The sequence below is a fragment of the Eubalaena glacialis genome, chromosome 15 (assembly GCF_028564815.1).
Source record: "Eubalaena glacialis isolate mEubGla1 chromosome 15, mEubGla1.1.hap2.+ XY, whole genome shotgun sequence".
NCBI classification, from domain to species: Eukaryota; Metazoa; Chordata; class Mammalia; order Artiodactyla; family Balaenidae; genus Eubalaena; species Eubalaena glacialis.
This window is the reverse complement of record NC_083730.1, coordinates 55,561,987-55,581,908: the sequence shown is the minus strand read 5'-3', so window position 1 is coordinate 55,581,908 and position 19,922 is coordinate 55,561,987. Positions and strand designations below refer to the sequence as shown.

Sequence of the window (19,922 nt, the reverse complement as noted above, 5' to 3'; positions counted from 1 at the left end):
TGACTTGCAAATACGGCATGAACTATTTATATACAGATAGATGTTTGAAGATTGAGAGACTCTTGAAAACAATTTACTGTCACAATTTAGTGAATCTCTGTACAACCGCTACAGTGTTAATGTATCAAATTATTTCTTCACCATAAAGGCAAATTTAGCCTAAATCTAGTTTGATTTGTTCTGAATTAGCCCAATAAGATTTGCTATTCCACTGCCATCAGAATAATGGCACATCTATTCTCTATCTTTAAACTTAAATTTAAGAATGTTTTGCTATAGTTCTTGTTCTAAACTAAAATGGACATACTTTTCACTTTGTAGTTCCTGTATTTTCTTTGAATTTTCTCTGTTTTTTTCTTCAATTTCTTCCTTAAGTTCCTTTACCTGGGTTTTATAAAGTGTCTGCAAAACAATTGATAAGAAGAAATAAGTGTTTATAGTAGGTTAAAAAACAGTTCGGTAGTTTCTTATAAACAATTAACACATGGTCCAACAATTCCACTCCTAAGTATTTACCCAGGACAAATACAAATATATATCCATACAGAGTCTTATACATAAATTTTCATTGCAGTTTTATTCATAGTAACTCCAAACTGGAAACAACCCCAGATATCTATCATCAGATGAATTTTTAAAGTTGTGATGTACCCATACTACTCAACAATAAAAAGGAATGAACTACTAATATATACAGCGTGATAAACCTAAAAAATGTTAAGCTGTATGAAAGAAACCAGGTGCTAAAGAGTGTGTACTACATGATTCCATGTATATGAAATTGTAGAATAGGTGAAAATAATCAATAAGACAGAAAGCAAATCAGTGGTTGCCTGCAGATAGAGGTGGGTGGAGAAGATTGACTCCAAAGGGCCGTGAAGGAAATGTTTTATATGTTGATTGTGGTGGTGGTCACAGTATACACATATGTCAGAATTTATCAACCACTTAAAATGGGTACAATTTATTATATATAAATTATACCTCAAAAATATATTAAATATTATATTGATTGGGAAAAACATTATAAAGAAACTTAGCAAGCAATACTTATTTAAAAGTTAGATCAATTCTTGAAGTGAATAATGTTAGAGAAACCACTTCTCTTTTGGGTGATGAAGTGGGTGGTTGAGAGGTAGAAGAAATACCCATAAATAGGATTTATCAATGTTCTGTCAACATATGAATAATATATACTTATTACAGAACAATGATTCTTACAAAATTCACTAGCTTTTGCCAACTCCATCAACAAATATTTAACAGGCATGAAAAAGTATTAGACCCACACTGTGTTAGATGCTGAGGTTACAGAGTAAACTTACAATTCTGAAGTCTATTTCTTTTTTTTAAACCACCCTTTTTAGTTTAAAAGATAAGGAAAAAAATAGTAAGGACCAGCAAATAGCTGTGGAGTACTACTTTTACACTGTACACTGAATTATACCTCTAAGAAATAGCACTTCTCTAGGGGAAAAATACATTTCCATGGGAATGCAAATGAAGGAAGAATGATGGCTGGTTCTAGTTTAAGTGCTTACAATTTCTAAAATGAAATAGTCCATTTTGCATTTAGGAATCAGATTCTCATTTCTCCTTTCTCTGACTTCAATTACTGAAATTTATATGTGTAATCAGAGAAAAAGAAAAATAACCTGATTTGAAAGCCCAGATTAAAAGAAAATCTTAAATTTGGTTCATAATAGCTTATCAAATTTAACAACATCTAACCCAGTCCTCACAAGCAATAGAATAAATCAAAACTAAAGACAGGGTTAGTATTTTGTATGGTTTTTATAGAGGCAAAAATCAAGAATCCATAGGAACCACCACAAATCACTTGACAGCCATCCCCAAACATGGAGGCACTGAATGATTACTCTGTGGAAGCCTAGGGACAAAAAGGTGTGCTTGATATTACAGACCACTTTGCAGAAGTCAGTACCACACACTGAATAGTTAAGGTTAATTTACACTCAAGGAAAAGTTTTTCAACAATCTTGAATTATTTTTTAATTTAAAAACATATTCCAGTGATAGTATAATAAGCCACGAAGAAATAGACAGAAGTAGAAAGTCACCATATTTATTAGGAGATGAAAAGAGTAGAGCATGAAGCTCTTAATTGTGTGAAATTCTGTAGAGCTCTAATGGTATCCAGATTTTTTACTAGAGAAATCATTACTTCCAATATTGTTCACACTTGGTTTCTAGGGCATGTTTATCAGTGTAACTCAAACTCCATGCATTTAATTACACTGCTTAAAGCTCATAGGAAAGGTGGTTGTCACTGAAAGAGAAATGGAGCTGGTAGATAAATGTCAAGCTGAAATGCCAGAGCACAAGCTTGGCAACCAAAGGAAGTAAACAAAAATTCAGAGGTTTCAATAAAGCCTCAAAGCATTAGCTATAAATGCTCATCAACAGTAGTAATGAAAATAACTTGGCCTGCAGCAAATAAGAAAATGATTTTTATGGAGAAAAAGGATAACAGATGCATAAAAGTGCACACAGAGCTAAAATAGGAGAAAGCTCCTCAACATTAGTTATACCCACAACTGTATGTAGTTATACCTAGAGATATACGTATGTAGGCCACTATAATGTGTATACAAGAACCACACATGATAATACTGGCACTCTAAACCACCAGAGCTTGCTACCAGGCAGACAGAAACCTTAACAAAGTCTTATATGTAGCTCCAGTTTGAAAGCAATTCTGGAAATATTTGCACAAAAACAGTCATTTCTTTACAACTTAAACAGACCACCAACTCAGATCCAGAAATGAAATGCAAAGATGGGGATATAAAGAAGGGGAGAAAACTACTTCACAGTCATTTGAAAAAGAATCATAGTTCACATTAAAAATCTAAATATCTTGTTTTAAGTCAGGTTTTGAAACAGTCTATATGTTAAAAATGATTCTCACCGAGAAATATTGCTCAGCTTCAAGCTGATCTTGTAGCTCCCGCATCTGTCCTTCATTTCCTCTGTATTGTCTTTAGACAAAAGAGAAAACAGTAAACAAATGCTCGTATTTATACTAGACTTTATATTATTCTTCGTTTCTTAAAGTTGCTACAATAAAAAAGGTTTACTAAAGTAACCTTTGTTTCAAAAAATCATTCTTCAGGGACTTCCCTGGCAGTCCGGTGGTTAAGACTGTGCTTCCACTGCAGGGGGCGCAGGTTTGATCCCTGATAGGGGAAGTAAGATCTCGCATGCCGCGTGGTGCGGCCAAAAAATTTTAAAAATCATACTTCATTATACAGTATTACTTTACTAGTTATATTTGGTTAGGCCACACTTCTGCTCCTTATTAAATGATACTATGAAAAGTCGAGGGAACAGTTTTCTACTGAAGGTCACTTAATTAATTGTGGATTAATCCACAATGCAAAAATAAAAATAAAAATGATATTTTTTGGTAAACTTTTGTAAAGAAAAGCTTTCTTAGGGATACACTTAAAATGTCTTATGCAGTAAGTAGACTATTAAAAACTTGACCATATTTAATAAATACTAAGAGTAATTTAGTACTATATTTTATGGTCAATTAAGCACAAGGGTGCAGTGGAAATGAATACTCAGGTAAGGAGTAAGAAGGGAGGCAATAACAACAACTGACAAAGGAGGAGTAACACAGATAAAGAGACAAGTACATGTATAGAATACATACACGTAAACACTGCTCACAGAGAGGAAAGGACTCAAAAAGACAGAGACACAATGCAACCCAAAGACATAGCTATTCAACAATGAACAATTCCATCTGCAGCTGCTAGGTTTTCATATTAGATAGTAACAGCTTTTTATTTTCAGCATATGGTTGACAGAAAGTACATAATAATTATTAGTTAAATGCTGAGTGAAAGTTATTTTGGGAGAAGAAAACTACAAAACACATTACTTGGTAAAAACAGTGGCTCTAAAAGGGGAAAAGAATTTCACCAATATAAAGTCAACAAAATCAAAACCAGCAATTTTACCTAAGAATTACTGTGTTGTAAATGAAGCTGGCAAATGAAGACATTATAACATAAATTTGGAGGAAATAAAACCTCATGGTCTGGCATAAGGTATCTTTGATATTAAATTTCTGAAGCATGTCCTTATACAAATTCTGAAAGTCATACTGACACCTTGCTTTGTCCCCATTTCAAGTAAGCGGGCACATCACGTCTCAGAATAGAAGAAAAAGGACATTTTGCATTTTGAGACGAACCAAAGAAACAAGATAAAACAAACAAACAAACAAATACAGGGCCATCATGTCTAATGTCTAATTCTAGTCTCTAAAATAAAGAAACCTTAAACATTTTCTGTAAGGTACTAAATCCTTAATAAAAAGGTTATTCCTGATTTTTATAATTCTAGTGTGAAGAAACATGATGACTTTCGTAGATATGAAAATCATATGAGAAAACTGTGTTTTTCCTACCATAAACAGACATTGTAAAGTCAGTAGTCTTGATAATGTCCTTTTTTTTCCCCTTTAAATAACTGTGTTTTTTATTTAGTAAGCCTGTCTTTCCAAAGCCTGAACTCCCTTGCAAACCTTCTTTGCAAATAAATTCTTTTATTTTTTCTAAATGCTTTTTCCTAAATCTTCCTTTCACAAACTCTAAGTACATAACCTATACACACATAAAATATGAAACACATAAGCAAATGCTAAACACAAAAAAGAAAGAAATCAAGAATGTTATTTCCGAAACTTACTTTGTAAGCTGAGCTAATTCAAACTCTAATAATCTCTTTGCTTCCAATAAAGTATTTATCTCCTGTTTCATCTGCTTTTCTAAACCTTTTAAATTGTCTGCCTCAAATGCTTGGGTCTTCAATTCATTTTGTAACAACAGTCGCTTATTTGACTCCTGCTCCAGTTGCAGGGATAGATTCTTAACCTATGAATGAGAAAAATAATTGGGATTGTAAATCTCTTTAGTAATTTATTAGACATTTGAAAGAATACTAATCAAATCTCAAGTACATTATAATTCCTTATACAAGTAGAAAATATTAGTATTGTAATGAGTCTCCACTGTTCTATGCATTTATTACTGCAGAATTTAGTGTTAAATCAAATTAATTCCCAAATTTCAGATGTGAGATCTTGGAGGGAAAAGAAATCTGGTTTCTTTGTACCCCAACCTGTATGGAAATTTTGGAGAAGGTTGAGTATAAATGTCACTTTTGGGGGGACATTCCTAAATTGTATTTAAATTTACCTGCTCTTTCATAAATGTTTGTACTCTAATCTACAACCCTCCAGAGTTTATAAAACAAATTGAATATATATTTAATTCAACTCAATAAATATTTATCAAGTACTTATTAGGCGTTAGGACTAATAAACTGACTCCACAGTTTAACGCTTCTTTTGAAATCTAAAAACAATGTTCCTCTTTGGGATTACTGGATACCTGACAATAAAGAAGTTTTTTTTCCTCTCTCTCTCTCTCTCAAAAAGCAAATCGTCAGTTTCTTCAGGGGAGGAGCTGTGACACTTCTTTACAGTTGTACTGTCACAGTGCAAAATGGTATAGAACCTATGGTGTGAATGTTCACTATACGAAGATGAAAATTTTAGGAGTCAGGGATATAGTGGTGACCTTACAGCAGTGAACACAGATACATATAGGTTATTTTATTAAAATCTCCACCATGTTGTTTAAATTATAGATAATGACTTTTTAGTCATAACAATGATATTCTCTTTTATAAGATGAACAAAATCAGTATTATTTTTCTTACTTCATCCTCCATCCTTTCTTTATTTTCAGTCAAATGCTCTAGCTTCTGCTGAGATTGTTTTAGATCAACGTCTAGCATGGAGCACTGCTTCTCAATCTGAACAACCCTATTTTCAGCCTTCTCTCGAGCTTCTCTCTCTTCCTTCAGCTTTTTTTCCATCTCTGTGAAAGAAAAAGTTACAAACATACATCTAAAGAAAAAGACTAATGCTTTTCACTTTCATGGGCTGTCTAAGACACCTAGGTGCCAAAAATCCCTACTGTTTTTATCCTGGGACTCTTTTAGAGCTATTCATTATAGAAGTTCTAACATTATGAATTATTTGTATAGTGGGATCTCTAAAGGAAGAGAGTCATAAAATATAACTAATCTTCCAAATCCATCCCATGCCCAATGATCTGAGAGACTATTCAGTGCCATTTTCAGACCAGAAGGTGAAAGTATAGCTGGAAAAAAGTGGAGTATCTAAGGAGAAGAATGGAGGTAGTTCAGATAAAAGTAGAAAAATAAGATTGTGGTTATTAATCTATACCTAGCATTGTTCCAGAAAAGTTTCCGAGGCTTAAGGCTGTGATGTAAACTTTAACTTATGCAACTCAGACAAGATTCCGTGATAGTATAATACCTATTTTAATTATTATCAGAAGATATTAGTCTACAGTGAGGTTCCCTTTTTGAGATATGGTAACTAAGGTTCTGAAGGTTAATTTTCTAGGGTCCTGCAACTCTTAAGTTGCACCATCAGGTTTCAAACTTAATAAGTCTGCTTTCTCACTTTCAGACTGTCCTCTAGGTGACAAAACAGAAACCATCAGAATGGAGCTTCCTGAATAATTCCCAGATTTCTGGCTTGGGCCCCTGGATGTTGAATACCATCATCCATAACCATGATAATATCTCCCATTTACTGAAAGCTTTCTATGTACAGGCAGTTTAGATGCATTTTCCCACCTAATTTTTTTTTGTTTTTTAATAGTCATAGAGTGGCTAAGAGGCAAAGTAGATTTGTCTGATTACAAGCCTGGGCTCATAAAAACTAGATAGCCGTTAACCAAGACAGTCAGAATAGGAGTAAGGGCAGGTCTGACAGATAAGGTCACACGTTTTCCCTTGAATAAACTGAATTTAAGGTGCCAGGTAACACTTCCAGGTTACAGTAGGTTAAGAAGTGAGTAGAAGGTGAAGAAAAGGAAGACATCTTTTTATAAGTTTGGCTATAAAGGGATGGAATAAAACAGTGGCAATTAGTAAGGATCACAGGTTGCTGCAAGGGTTTGTCTTTTTTTTTAAGATGGGAGAGACTTGTACATGTTTACAACAAGAAGGAATTCAGTGGAGGAAAAAAGGTTGAGAATAAAGAGGAGAAAAAGAAATAATAAGTTGAGATAAGAGGCTGGATCTGAATACAGCTAGAACATATTAGCAAGGACAGGAAGAGGATCACCCTCCTCTAAGATGAGAAGGAAGATAATGAACATGGGTAAAGTAGTAGGACAGGTTGATTAAGTTAGAGAATTAGATTCTGAGGGGTTCACACCTATGATTTCACAATTTCTTTTTGAAATAGGAGAATGTTCACCTAAAATTAAAGTGATAAAGAAATGGCATAGGAAGCTTGAGGAGAGAAATAAAAGTTTAGGAGAAGGAAATGATGAGTGACATATATAAAAATGACAGCTCACCTGAGGCTGGAGACAATACATTGGGATAACACCCATCTGAAGAACTATTTGAAGCAATGAAAAGTGGCCGGCTAGTCTGATCTAGATCTGTTGTGCTTACAGGCATAACACAGTGGAAATACAAAGGAATGAGAGAGTTGAGGGTACAGAGCAAGAAAGCAGATGAATTAACAGACAATGAGTTCCAGAATGGATCTCAAAGAAAACAAAGGAAAGGGCTGAAAAACTGGGAGAAATGAGAATCCACTGACTTTTACAGGGAGTAGAGGGTAGTATAGGGAGTAGAGAATGGTAGAGTAAGAGAACTAGCAGGTGAAATTGTCATTTTAAAAAATGGAAGGTATCAAAAAAAGAAGGCACCCTTTTCCCAGATCATTTATAATTTCTAAGAGTTTAAACTACTACACAATAAAATTTGATCAAAATCAAAACATTTTTGTTGGCATTATTTAAAAACTAATCATGTAGAAAATATTAAAACTGACACTTACCACACATTGCAACAGACTTGGCCTCTTCAATAGATTGATGTTTGTCAGTTAAACGAGCTTTGGTTACTTTATGTTCATTTAGCTCTTGTTCTAACCTTTGCTGTAATGATTTAAGCTTGTAGTTTAAATCTATTTCTAAGTTATTCTTTTCCTGTAAAATGAGAATGAGAGTCATGTACTACGCTGTGCAAAAGGCACATCATTAAATCTTATATTAATTAATATCCCATAAGAGATAATACATGAATCACATTGGCTTGAAATGTTACACCACATACACTTAAATATTTTTATTCAAGACGACTTTATTTTTATACTTCTTGTATATTTCACACCATCTATAATGTCTTACTTTAAAAATCACAATAAGCACATATAATTAAAAGCAAAATATCACCTTTTTTCTACCCCCCACCCTTCCCCATGTGAATCATTAGCCATGGCTGATGGCAGGGCAGAGTTCTGTTATGTTCAGGAGGGTTCACTGCGAGGATCAGAAATGAATAGGACAATTCTTCAGTTCATTTAAAAATTTTTGCTACCGTTTAAAAAAACTGATCTCTATTTACATTTGCATCTACACCTAGATTTACCTTGCTCTGACAAAAGAATGTCAACATGTATTCCATTCCTGTTTGGGTACTTCTACTCTTCTTCTTTCATCCTATTTCCAAACTTATACCAGACTTAGACATCAAAAAGCTATTCTGAATGACACAAAACATGTCCAAAGGACAAGATAAGTGGTGGATTTTCTGATCATTTATCTGAGGATCTAGTAAACCTACAACATTTCAGGGAGGTAAGCTAAATCTGCATATTACCTATTTAATCCTTTTCTTAGCAAGGTAAGGACAGAGGATAACCAATGGCATTTTTTGACTGTTATGAAAACTCTACATGCAAAGGCCAATTACATTATGTATGCTCTTTACTATTTTGCTAACTCTTACTAACGAAATGGAAAAAGCACACATGGTCTACTACATACTAATCCTTTGTTTTCCTTCTTCATAATTAGTAAGGTTCAGCATCTTCATCTTACCCATGTACAAAAAATGGGGGAAAAATTCTATATGAAGAGGTATCTCCAAACCAAAGCAATTTGTAATGATCAGATAATATCAGATATCTGATACCCTTCAAGGGTAAAAACAAACAAATAAAAATAACACCCTAAAAAGCCCAAATTAAGACCCACATACACCTCCACACAGCAACCAACAATAAAAACTTCTAGAAATGTAAACATATAAAGATTAGGAATGAATGATCTTTTATAAAACCATCTTATAATATCTGATAATCAGTAAATACTATCTCATAATTGGTATATGTTAAATCATTTACCTTTTCTGAATGATTAAGCATGTCTTGAGCCTCTTTTCTTTCTGCTTCCACTCTTTCAAGATTATGCTTGAGATGCTTCACCTCCTCTTGTAAAGATGTAATTCGAGCTATCAAGTAAGAAAAAAGTTCAAGTCACATAGTCATTGAAAGAGAAATCTTTTTTTTCCAGCATGATCATTAAGATAAAAAAAGTTTAAAATCTCCTGATCAGACAGAAATTTATTAAGAGTTTTCTTAGCAGTATATACAATAACTACAATACATAGTGATAAAAATGTTAATTCTAGTTGGAGATCATCTAGTACATATTCCTCATTTTACAGATGGTCAAAGAGATAAGCCTGAGCTTCGTCCAGAAATCAGATCTGAGTCCTAATCGAGTGCTCTTTTCCCCATGTTAATTAAGGCAAATATTTAAGTGCTTTTTTATGTATCAGACATTCTGAAAAGTGTTTAATTACTCTTAAACTTAATGAAGAAAAACTCCATTACTAAAGAAACTAAGTTTTAAGGAATTCAAGTGCTCTAACAAAGCTTAGTTTTAACCTACCTGATGCTCATGTCATGCAATGGTAGCAACTCACATATTTAGAAACTCTACTCATTAAGATATGCTTTAGGTTTTACGTTTTGAATGCATAAGTACTTAATAAACACAATTTAATACATGCAGAATCTAACATATATGAATATAATTATACTGTCTAGTTCAAAAGTAAAAACCTATTTTCTTATTTTGTGATTCAATGTGGCCTAAGATTTGACGGGGAAATGGATAAAGCACCCTAAAAGACCCGGAAAAAATTTGTACTTCTTAAAGTTTAGTGTTTAACCTGCAGTACTTGCCAAAGTCTTCAAGGCACTCAACCTGCCTCCCATATTTTACTGTTTCTGAAGTAGTTCTTTAATGAACAAGTGAATATTAAATCTTTGGCACGTGATAAGGCTTGTCTGGTAGGCTAGTTCTAGGATCTAGAGAGCAATGAAGCGATTTTATTTACACACACAGGCAATATGGCATTCTATTCACATAGGAATATTTTCATATAGGAGAAAGAAACACCTGCTAGTTTCTTTCAAATGGTTGAGCAAAAATACAGAGAATGTGTGTGTTTGTATGGAGAGAGATAAAGCAAACATGGCAAGATGTTTAAATGTTAAACTGCTATTTAAAAAATGCTTCTTCCTGTATTTATAATAAATAATAGGTTTTAAAAATCTGTAGAAAGATAGTATATTCAGGTTAAACTGAATTTTTGTGTAGAAGTTGTTCATATAAACCAACTCCCAAGAAGACAAAGTAATGAAAATATATGGGTTGACTTCATTAGAGTCCTAGTAACTTTATAAAAGGTATGTTAAATATATTTTATTTTCCTCATTTATTGTATTTTTAAAAAAATGCTAGGAAGAAACTATAACTTGTCTGTACAATACATGAAAGCAAAAAAGCTTCATATTAAAATATATATATATATATATATATATATATATATATATATATATATATATATATATATATACAGTGGAAGGAATAAGAACCAAAATATAAGGGATCATAACCTAAGCAGATCAAAACAATAAAGCTTCTAGAGGAAAATAGGGAATAATATCCTCACGATTTAATCAAAGAATTCAACAGGCCACACTAAATAGCACTGACCACAAAAGAAAAAAAAATAGGACTACATTAAAAATAAGAAAAGTAAGACCTCCTGTTCATTGGCAGACAGCATTTAAGAGTGAAAAGGAAAACCACAGAGTGGAAGAAGATAATTATGGTACATAAATTTGATAGGGACTAATATCTAGGACTTCCACAAACCAACAAGAAAAAAGCAAACAATCCAATAAGAAAGGGGGGGGGGGGCAAAAGACTTGAAGAGCATATCACAAATTGCCAATAAACATGTGAAAAGTTGCTCAATCTCGGACACCAGGGAAATGGAAACTAACCCCTAAGGAAATACCATCAGGCACCACCTGAATGGCTAAAACAGTAAGACTGACAAAACTCAGTGGGGATGAGTACTATCCTTGAGGAGGCAGTGGAACAACCAGAACTCTCATACATTGCTGGTGAACGTAAACTGGTGCACCTACTTTGAAATACTTGGGTGTATTTACTAAAGCTAAATATACTCTATGGCTCTGCCACTTCTAGGTATATACCAAAAGGAAGCATATGTATGATTACCAAAGACTATGTACAAGAAAGTTCATATCAGCATTATTCGTAATAATCCCCAAATGGAAACAATCAGAATATCTGATTTAAAAGACGTCACCACAAAATAACTGATAAATTGCAGTGGTCATACAAAATACATGGAGTACTATACAGCAAGAAGAACAAACTACTGCCATATACAACAATACGGATGAACCTCACAAACAATGTTGAATGAAATAAACCAGAAACAAAGGAGTGTTTTCTGCATGATTCCATATATAAAAGTTCAAAAACAAGCAAAACTAACTTACGTGTTAGAAGTCAGAACAGTGATTACTTCGGGGAAAAGGGGTTAGTGACTAAGCGGAAGTACAAGGGAACTTCTGGGCTGCTGGTAATATTCAGTTTCTATATGGGTGTGTTCATGCTGTGAAAATTTTTCCAGATACATATTTTTTATTTATTTTAATATGTACAGATATGTTAAGTCTCAAAAACAAAAAAAAACTCACTGTGAAAAATCTAAATATGTTAAAATCCCCAAATATGAAATCTACTATCTAAATTTGAGGCCCATCAACTATATATAAAAATTAAAAATAAAGGAATGGGGACTTCCCTCGTGGTGCAGTGGTTAAGAATCTGCCTGCCAATGCAGGGGACATGGGTTCGATCCCTGCTCCGGGAAGATCCCACATCCTGCAGAGCAACTAAGCCCGTGCGCCACAACTACTGAACCTGCGCTCTACAGCCTGCGAGCCACAACTACTGAGCCCATGTGCCTACAGCCCGTGCTCTGCAACAAAAGAAGCCACCGCAATGAGAAGCCCGCGTGCCGCAAGGAAGAGTAGCCCCTGCTTGCCGCAACTAGAGAAAGCCCACATGCAGCAATGAAGACCCAACGCAGCCAAAAATATAAATAAATTAAAAAAAATTTTTTATATATATAAACAAACAAACAAATAAATAAATAAACGGGCAAGATACAACAGGAAAGTGCAAATTAAGGGAAAAACCCTTCAAGGTCAGATATATTTAATATCATCTATAATACAATTTTAATCCAGTAAGAAGATACAGAAGTCATAAAACCTTAACACACCAAACAATGCTGCATTAAAAATATACAAAAGCAGGGTATTATGAAATATCCACAGCTAACATCATACTTAATAAACAATACAAAATGAAAACTAAGACAATTCCATTTATAACAGCATCAAAAAGAACAAAATACCTAGGAATAATTTAACCGAGGAGGTATAAGACTTGTACACTGAAACTAAAAAAAAAAAAAAAAAAAAGTTGAAATGAATTTTTTAAATACCAAAATAAACGGAAATATATCCTGTGTTCATGGATTAGAAGACTTAATATGTTAGGATGGCAATACTACCCAAAGCAATCTATAGATTCAATGCAATCCCCATAAAAACTCCAAAGATATTTTATGCAGATATGGAAAAGCAGATCCTCAGATTCATATGGAATTACTTGCAGACCAGAATATCTAAAACAGCATTGAAAAAGAACAACAAAGCTGAAGAACTCAAACTTCCCACTTCAAAACTTGCTGTAAAGCTACAGTGACCAAAACAGTGTGGTACTGGTCTAAGAACAGACATATAGACCAACTGAATAGAATTGAGAATCTAGAAACAAAACTGTATACCTATAGCCAATTGATTTTCAACAAGGGTGCCAAGACCATTCAGTGGGGGAAAAAGTAGTCTCTTCAACAAATGGTACTGGGACAACCAGATATCCACATGTAAAAGAATGAATTGGACCCCTACACATCACACCATATACAAAAAATAACTCAAGTTAGTCAGAGACCTAAATATAAATGCTAAACCCATACAACTTTTAGAAGAAGACACAGGGGTAAACCTTCATGATCCTCAATTTGGCAGTGTATTATGATATGACACCAAAAGCATAAGCAACATATATTAAACTGGACTTCATCGAAATTAACTTTTGTACATCAAAGGACATAATCAAGAAAAGTGAAAAGACAAACTACAGAAGGGGTGTAAATATTAGCAAATCACACACCTGATAAGGTCTAGTATCCAGACTCTTAAAAGTCAACAATGAAAAGACAAAAGACCCAATTAAAAAATGGACAAAGGACATGAGCAGACATTTTTCCAAAAAGGATATACAAATGGCCAATAAGCACATGAAAAGATGCTCAACCTCATTACTCATTAGGTAAATTAAAGTCAAACCCACAGTGGGACACCACTTCATACCCACTAGGGTGGTTATAACCAAAAACAGTTAAATATCAAGTACTGGCAAGGATGTGGAAAAACTGAAACCCTTGTACAATGCTGGTGGGAACATGAAATGATGCAGCCATTGTGAAAAATAGTCTGGAAGTGCCTCAAAAGTTAAACACAGCATTAGCACATGACCCAGCAATTCTACACCTAGATATCCAAAAGATCTGAAAACAAGTATTCTAATAAATACTTGTACATGAATTTCATAGCAGTGTTATTCACAATAGCCAAAAGGTGGAAACAACTCAAATGTCCATCAACAGATGAACAGCTAAACAAAATGTGGTGTATACATACAACAGAACATTAGCCATAAATGAATGAAGTACTGATACATGGTACAACATCAATCTTAAAAATATGCTAAGTGAAAGAAGCCTGATACAAAAGGTCACATATTGTATGATGTCATTTATATGAAATATCCAGAACAAGTAAATTCAGAAATATAAAACAGATTGGTGGTTGCTAGGGGCTAGGTAGAGGGGCATATAAGGAAGGAAAGCTTAATGGGTACAAGGTTTTCTTCTGGGTTAATGAAAATGTTTTGGAACTAGATAGACAAGGTGGTTGTACAACACTGTGAATGTACTGAATGCCACTGAATTGTACACTTTTAAATGGTTAACTTTATGTTATATGAATTTCACCTCAATAAAACAATATTAAAAAAAGCTGTTAGAAATACAAGGGAGCTATGAGAAAAAAGACTACAGTCATAGTGTTAACTTTTAAAATATGTTTAAAAATTTGGCAAATCAAAGACACAAAGAATAAATGGAGTCTTAGAAAACTGGTTAGATTAGAAAATGGATCTATTGTTTTTCTTCCAAAAGTCAAATCCAAAAACATACCAAGTAAAAAACTTACACAATTTCCAAATGCCCATGTAACAGTTAAAAACAAAAGTGCATTACACTATGATATACTATTCCCTCAGCCTATTTCTCTATAGACATGAAGCTAAGAATGTTTTTTTCATTTTTAAAGGGTTGTAAAAAAGCAAAAAAGAAGAATATGTAACAGAGATTGTATGTGGCCCACAAAACCTAAAGTATATACTATCCAGTTATACTTGGGAAGTCATTTCCCATACACATGAAGAAGCTTCTGGTCAATACTGTACATGGAGAGCATTCAACTAGGAAACAATTGTTACTGTGCCACAAGGCTAGCCTCCCAAACTATAAGAAATTTATACCTGAGGGATCTGAAATGTCTTAAACCATAAAAAATCAACGTAAAAATTTTACGTGTGCATGTATGCATGTTTTACCACAATGCACCTTGCATGTTGAGGCTCATATAAGTTTTGTGCTTTTTAATGTGTGTGAACTTTGATTCACATTTAAATTAAAAAATAAACCTTAAAGCATTGAAAAAGGATAAACATCAACAAAAGGTCATGCTATGAATCTTCCTTAACTTCACCAATATCTAAAAAACAGAGTCAGTTAAAACCATTGTTGATGAACACAACAATGACCATTGTTGATGGTCTCATCCTTGAAAGCAAGCACTTCAAGCTCAGCGTTATCTGGAAAATCACAGACTTAAAGAATTTTAGAATTGAAAGAATTTATAGGGGTCACCTAATCTTCTTGGTTTATAAATAAAGCAGAAGTGACCTGCACACAGCTAATAAGCTGTATATGAAGAGGCCTAGAGAAGCAATTTAAGGAAGTGGAGTATGAGGCTTTTCTAATACATATAATGAGGATACTTTCTTGGTTATATTCAGATCTATTTTAAGCCTAGTCCCTGAGAAATAAGATTGCAGAACACTCCTCAGCTAAGAACCAATGGGAGATCCTAATTTCTGTTTCCAAAGTCCAAAAACTGACCCCGACCTCTCTCCACAGAATTACAGCTAATCATCAAGCCCCATGAGACCCCAAACTATGTTCACATCCTGTGACTTAGGTTAAAATGGACTATCCCACCCCCTACTTTTCCCTGAAAGATCTGGCAACTTCCATGCATATCTGTTTTGATTAGGTAGTATGGATGCTGTTGCTGACAGAAACAGAAAAAAATGTGAGAAGTGGAAGCCAGGAATCTTGTTGAAAACAAAGTGATTTTATTACCACGACCAGTTTGTGAGTCTAAAAGGAAACTTTTAGACCACAAAGGCTGCTGATATCTCTAGTCCTAACCTTTCCAAGTACCGAATTCTTTATTTGCAATGGGATTCCCTTTCTGCAGTTTAATTTCTATTTCTACCAACAATGCGTGAGGAATTCCCAGGTTTTAACAGTGATAATCTTCTCTGCCTGGTTAGTTCCACTTTGAGTAAGACTTTTGTGAATTGGGCACTTTTAAAAATTAAGTTTTCAGGGACTTCCCTGGTGGCGCAGTGGTTAAGAACCCGCCTGCCAATGCAGGGGACACAGGTTCAATCCCTGCTCCGGGAAGATCCCACATGTCGCAGAGCAACTAAGCCCATACGCCACAACTACTGAGCCTGTGCTCTAGAGCCCACGAGCCACAACTACTTAGCCCACGTGCCGCAACTACTGAAGCCCGCGTGCCTAGAGCCAATGCTCCACAAGAGAAGCCAATGCTCCACAAGAGAAGCCACTGCAATGAGAAGCCCGTGCACTGCAACAAAGAGTAGCCCCCGCTCGCCGCAACTAGAGAAAGCCCGCACACAGCAACAAAGGCCCAAGGCAGCCAAAAAATAAATTAATTAAAAATTAACTTTTCAGTAACTGGCTGTAAAATTGGAAATATCCACATTACCTCCATCACAAGGGTGCCTGAGAGAGTGAAGAAATTACAATTTGATACAAATTATCCTGAAACAGAAAGAATGCTAACCATTTCCAGTATTAGCAAGGTCATTTTCTTTCTTTTTTATTGAAGTATAGTTGATGTACAATATTATATAAATTACAGGTGTACTATATAGTGATTCATAATTTTTAAAGGTTATACTCCATTTACAGCTATTATAAAATATTGGCTATATTCCCCAGGTTGCACAATATATCCTTGTAGCTTATTTTATACCTAATAGTTTGTACCTCTTAATTGCCCCCCCCCCCACTGGTAACCACTAGTTTGTTCTCTATATCTGTTGAGCCTGCTTTTCTGTTATATTCACTAGTTTGCTGTACTTTTTAGATTCCACATATAAGTGATATACAGTATTTGTCTTTCTCTGACTTATTCCACTTAGCATAATGCTCTCCAAGTCCATCCATGTTGCTACATATGGGAAAATTTCATTCTTTTTTTAATGGCTGAGTAGTATATTCTGTAGTAAATATATACCACATCTTCTTTATCCTTTTGTCTGTTGATGGACATTTAGGTTGCTTCCCTATCTTGGCAATTTCCATAGTGGCTGCACCAATTTACATTCCCACCAACAGTGTATGGGGGCCAAGGTCATTTTCTTTATGAGGACAATATGATCAAAAATATATTACCTTACACACTTAAAAATTAAGATGGTAAATTTTATGTTTTTAGCTACAATTAAAAATAAAATATAAATTTAAAAAATTACCTTCCATTGATAGATAGATAAACAAAATGTGGTATATATGGTATAAATACAATGGAACAGTATACAACCTTGAAGAGGAAAGAAATTCTGATACATGCCACAACATGGATGAATCTTGAAGACATTAAGCTAACTGGAATAAGACAGACACAAAAGGACAAATAATAACTTCCATGAGGTAGTCAAATTCATAGAGACATAAAGTAGAATGGTGGTTACCAGGGGCTGGGGAGAGTGGGAAATGGGGAGTTACTGTTTAATGGGTATAGATTTTTTTAGTTTGGAATGATGAAAAAGTTCTGGAGATGGACAGTAGTGATGGTTGCATGACAATGTGAATGTATTTTATGCCACTGAACTGTATACTTAAAAATGGCTAAAACAGTAAATTTTATGTCTATTTTACCAGAGTAAGAAAAAATATTACCTTGTAGGTCTCCAATCATCTCAGAATCATGACCTCTGTCTCTTCGTTCAGCTTCTAATACAGCTTGCAGCTGGTAATAATCCTTGTCCATTTGTGACTTGGAATTCTCCAAAATTCTGCTTCTCTCCTGCAATTCTCTATTCAGGGACTCTAGCTGAGTAATTGATTTGCTCATCTCGGTGTGACTCTTCCTTAATCTTACAGCTGTGTCTGATTCTGTCCTAAGTAAGTCGTTGGCTTCCTCTAGCTAATTAAAAAAGAGAGCAAGAAAATAGTTTTTTACCAAAACACAATCAAACTTATTTTGATTTAAAAAAAAAAAAACCTCACTCCAAAAACTTACCTGCTTTTGTAATTGTGCCAGCTTCTCATTAGCAAGGTGTGAATTCTGACTGACTTTCTTTAAGTCTTCCAACTGATCCTTTAATGTAGAAACTAGAAAATAAAGGAATAATATGTAAGTTTTCATAGAGAAAACATAAAAATCCCTTTTAAAAAATGAAATTTGGTCTTAGGCCATAAAAGTCAGCTATATTAGGTCCATATTCCATCTTGGAAGTACCTACATTTTAAATTTATCAAAAAAGTAGAGCACTGTTTTATAGTACAGAATGCAAAAACAGATTTGTTTCCACTGCTGTAATATTTTAAATTCTTTTATTCCTTTCATAAAGGTTAATCTATTAGTGAAATGATATAAAGCTAATTTTAATATTATCTATTTTTGAATAGTACAAACCTTTGATTAGTTCAATTATTTTTAAAATGGTTCAACTAGTGGCAGGGAAGGAATAAAGACGCAGACATACAGAATGGACTTGAGGACACAGGGTGGGGTGGCAGGGGGGAGCTGGGACGAAGGGAGAGAGTAGCATTGACATATATACACTGATAAATGTAAAATGGATGGCTAGTGGGAAGCAGCCGCATAGCACAGGGAGATCAGCTTGATGCTTTGTGACGACCTAGAGGGATGGTATAGGGAGGGTGGGAAGGAGGCTCACGGGGGAGGGGGGATGGGGATATATGTATACATATAGCTGATCCACTTTATTATACAGCAGAAACACAACACTGTAAAGCAATTATACCCCAATAAAGATGTAACTAACTAACTAAATAAATAAAATGCTTCAAAATTCAAAAGGTACCAAATGGTGTATAGTATAGCATGAGTCTTTCTCCCTCCACGTCGTCTCCCAGCCCCTCTGGCTCTCCTCCCCAGCAACAACTATTACTAATTTCTTGCATATCCTTCCTAAGATAGTCTGTGTATCCATACCCTAATATATAAAAACACAAATATATATATATATGTTTTCACATGCATATCTATATACATACACACACACACACACACACACACACACACTTAAACATATATAGATAAGCAATCTTGTTTTAAACAATCTGTACTTTTTTTGGTGAAGATACATTTTAGAGATTCTTTTATAACAGTTTATAAAGAGATACTTCATTCTTTTTTAAAAAATATTTTTAAATTCTTTTTTTTAATTAATTAATTTATTTATTTTTTGCTGCGTTGGGTCTTCATTGTTGCGCGAGGGCTTTTCTCTAGTTGGGCTACTCTTCGTTGCGGTGCATGGGCTTCTCATTGCGGTGGCTTCTCTTGTTGCGGAGCACAGGCTCTAGGAGCGTGGGCTTCAATAGTTGTGGCATGTGGGCTCAGTAGTTGTGGCTCACGGGCTTAGTTGCTCCGCAGCATGTGGGATCTTCCCAGACCAGGGCTTGAACCCATGTTCCCTGCATTGGCAGGCAGATTCTTAACCACTGTGCCACCAGGGAAGCCCAAGAGATACTTTATTCTTTTATAAAAAGCATAGTATTCTACCATATATACTAAAATTTATTATACCACTGATTACATTTACATTGTTTATAATTTTTGCCATTTTAAACAATTCTAAAATGAATAGCTTTGTTTCTATATCAGTATGCATGTGCACAAGTGTACGTGAAATACATTTCTAGAAGTGAAATCACTGGATCAAAGGATGTAGAAAGCTATTTTAAATTTGTAACACTAATATCAAAAATTCTAGTCTTGTTGTTCTAAAATGTGGCTACTTGTTAGAAGTGCCTAGAGAGCTTACTAAAAATACCAATGCCCAGTCCACGTGTCTAGATCAATTAAATTAGAATTTCTGAAGTTTAGGCATTAGTTTTCTTTGAAGTTTCCCAAGAAATTCCAATATACACACAAGGATAAA

The 19,922-nt window shown here is 34.3% G+C and overlaps 1 protein-coding gene across 4 annotated transcripts in view; it reads right to left on the bottom strand.

Annotated features, from left to right (window-relative positions):
* The window catches only part of ROCK1 (Rho associated coiled-coil containing protein kinase 1), a 146,406-nt gene that overhangs the window by 25,335 nt on the left and 101,149 nt on the right, over positions 1–19,922 (bottom strand). For all 4 annotated transcript variants that reach the window (XM_061170278.1, XM_061170279.1, XM_061170280.1 and 1 more), the window contains exons 15-22: positions 18,035–18,126; positions 17,692–17,938; positions 9,284–9,390; positions 7,934–8,084; positions 5,761–5,921; positions 4,726–4,910; positions 2,933–3,002; positions 308–402 (exon numbers count right to left, since the gene is read on the bottom strand). In XM_061170278.1, the coding sequence (XP_061026261.1) occupies positions 308–402; positions 2,933–3,002; positions 4,726–4,910; positions 5,761–5,921; positions 7,934–8,084; positions 9,284–9,390; positions 17,692–17,938; positions 18,035–18,126 (1,108 nt within the window). The remainder of the gene's footprint in view (positions 1–307; positions 403–2,932; positions 3,003–4,725; positions 4,911–5,760; positions 5,922–7,933; positions 8,085–9,283; positions 9,391–17,691; positions 17,939–18,034; positions 18,127–19,922) is intronic.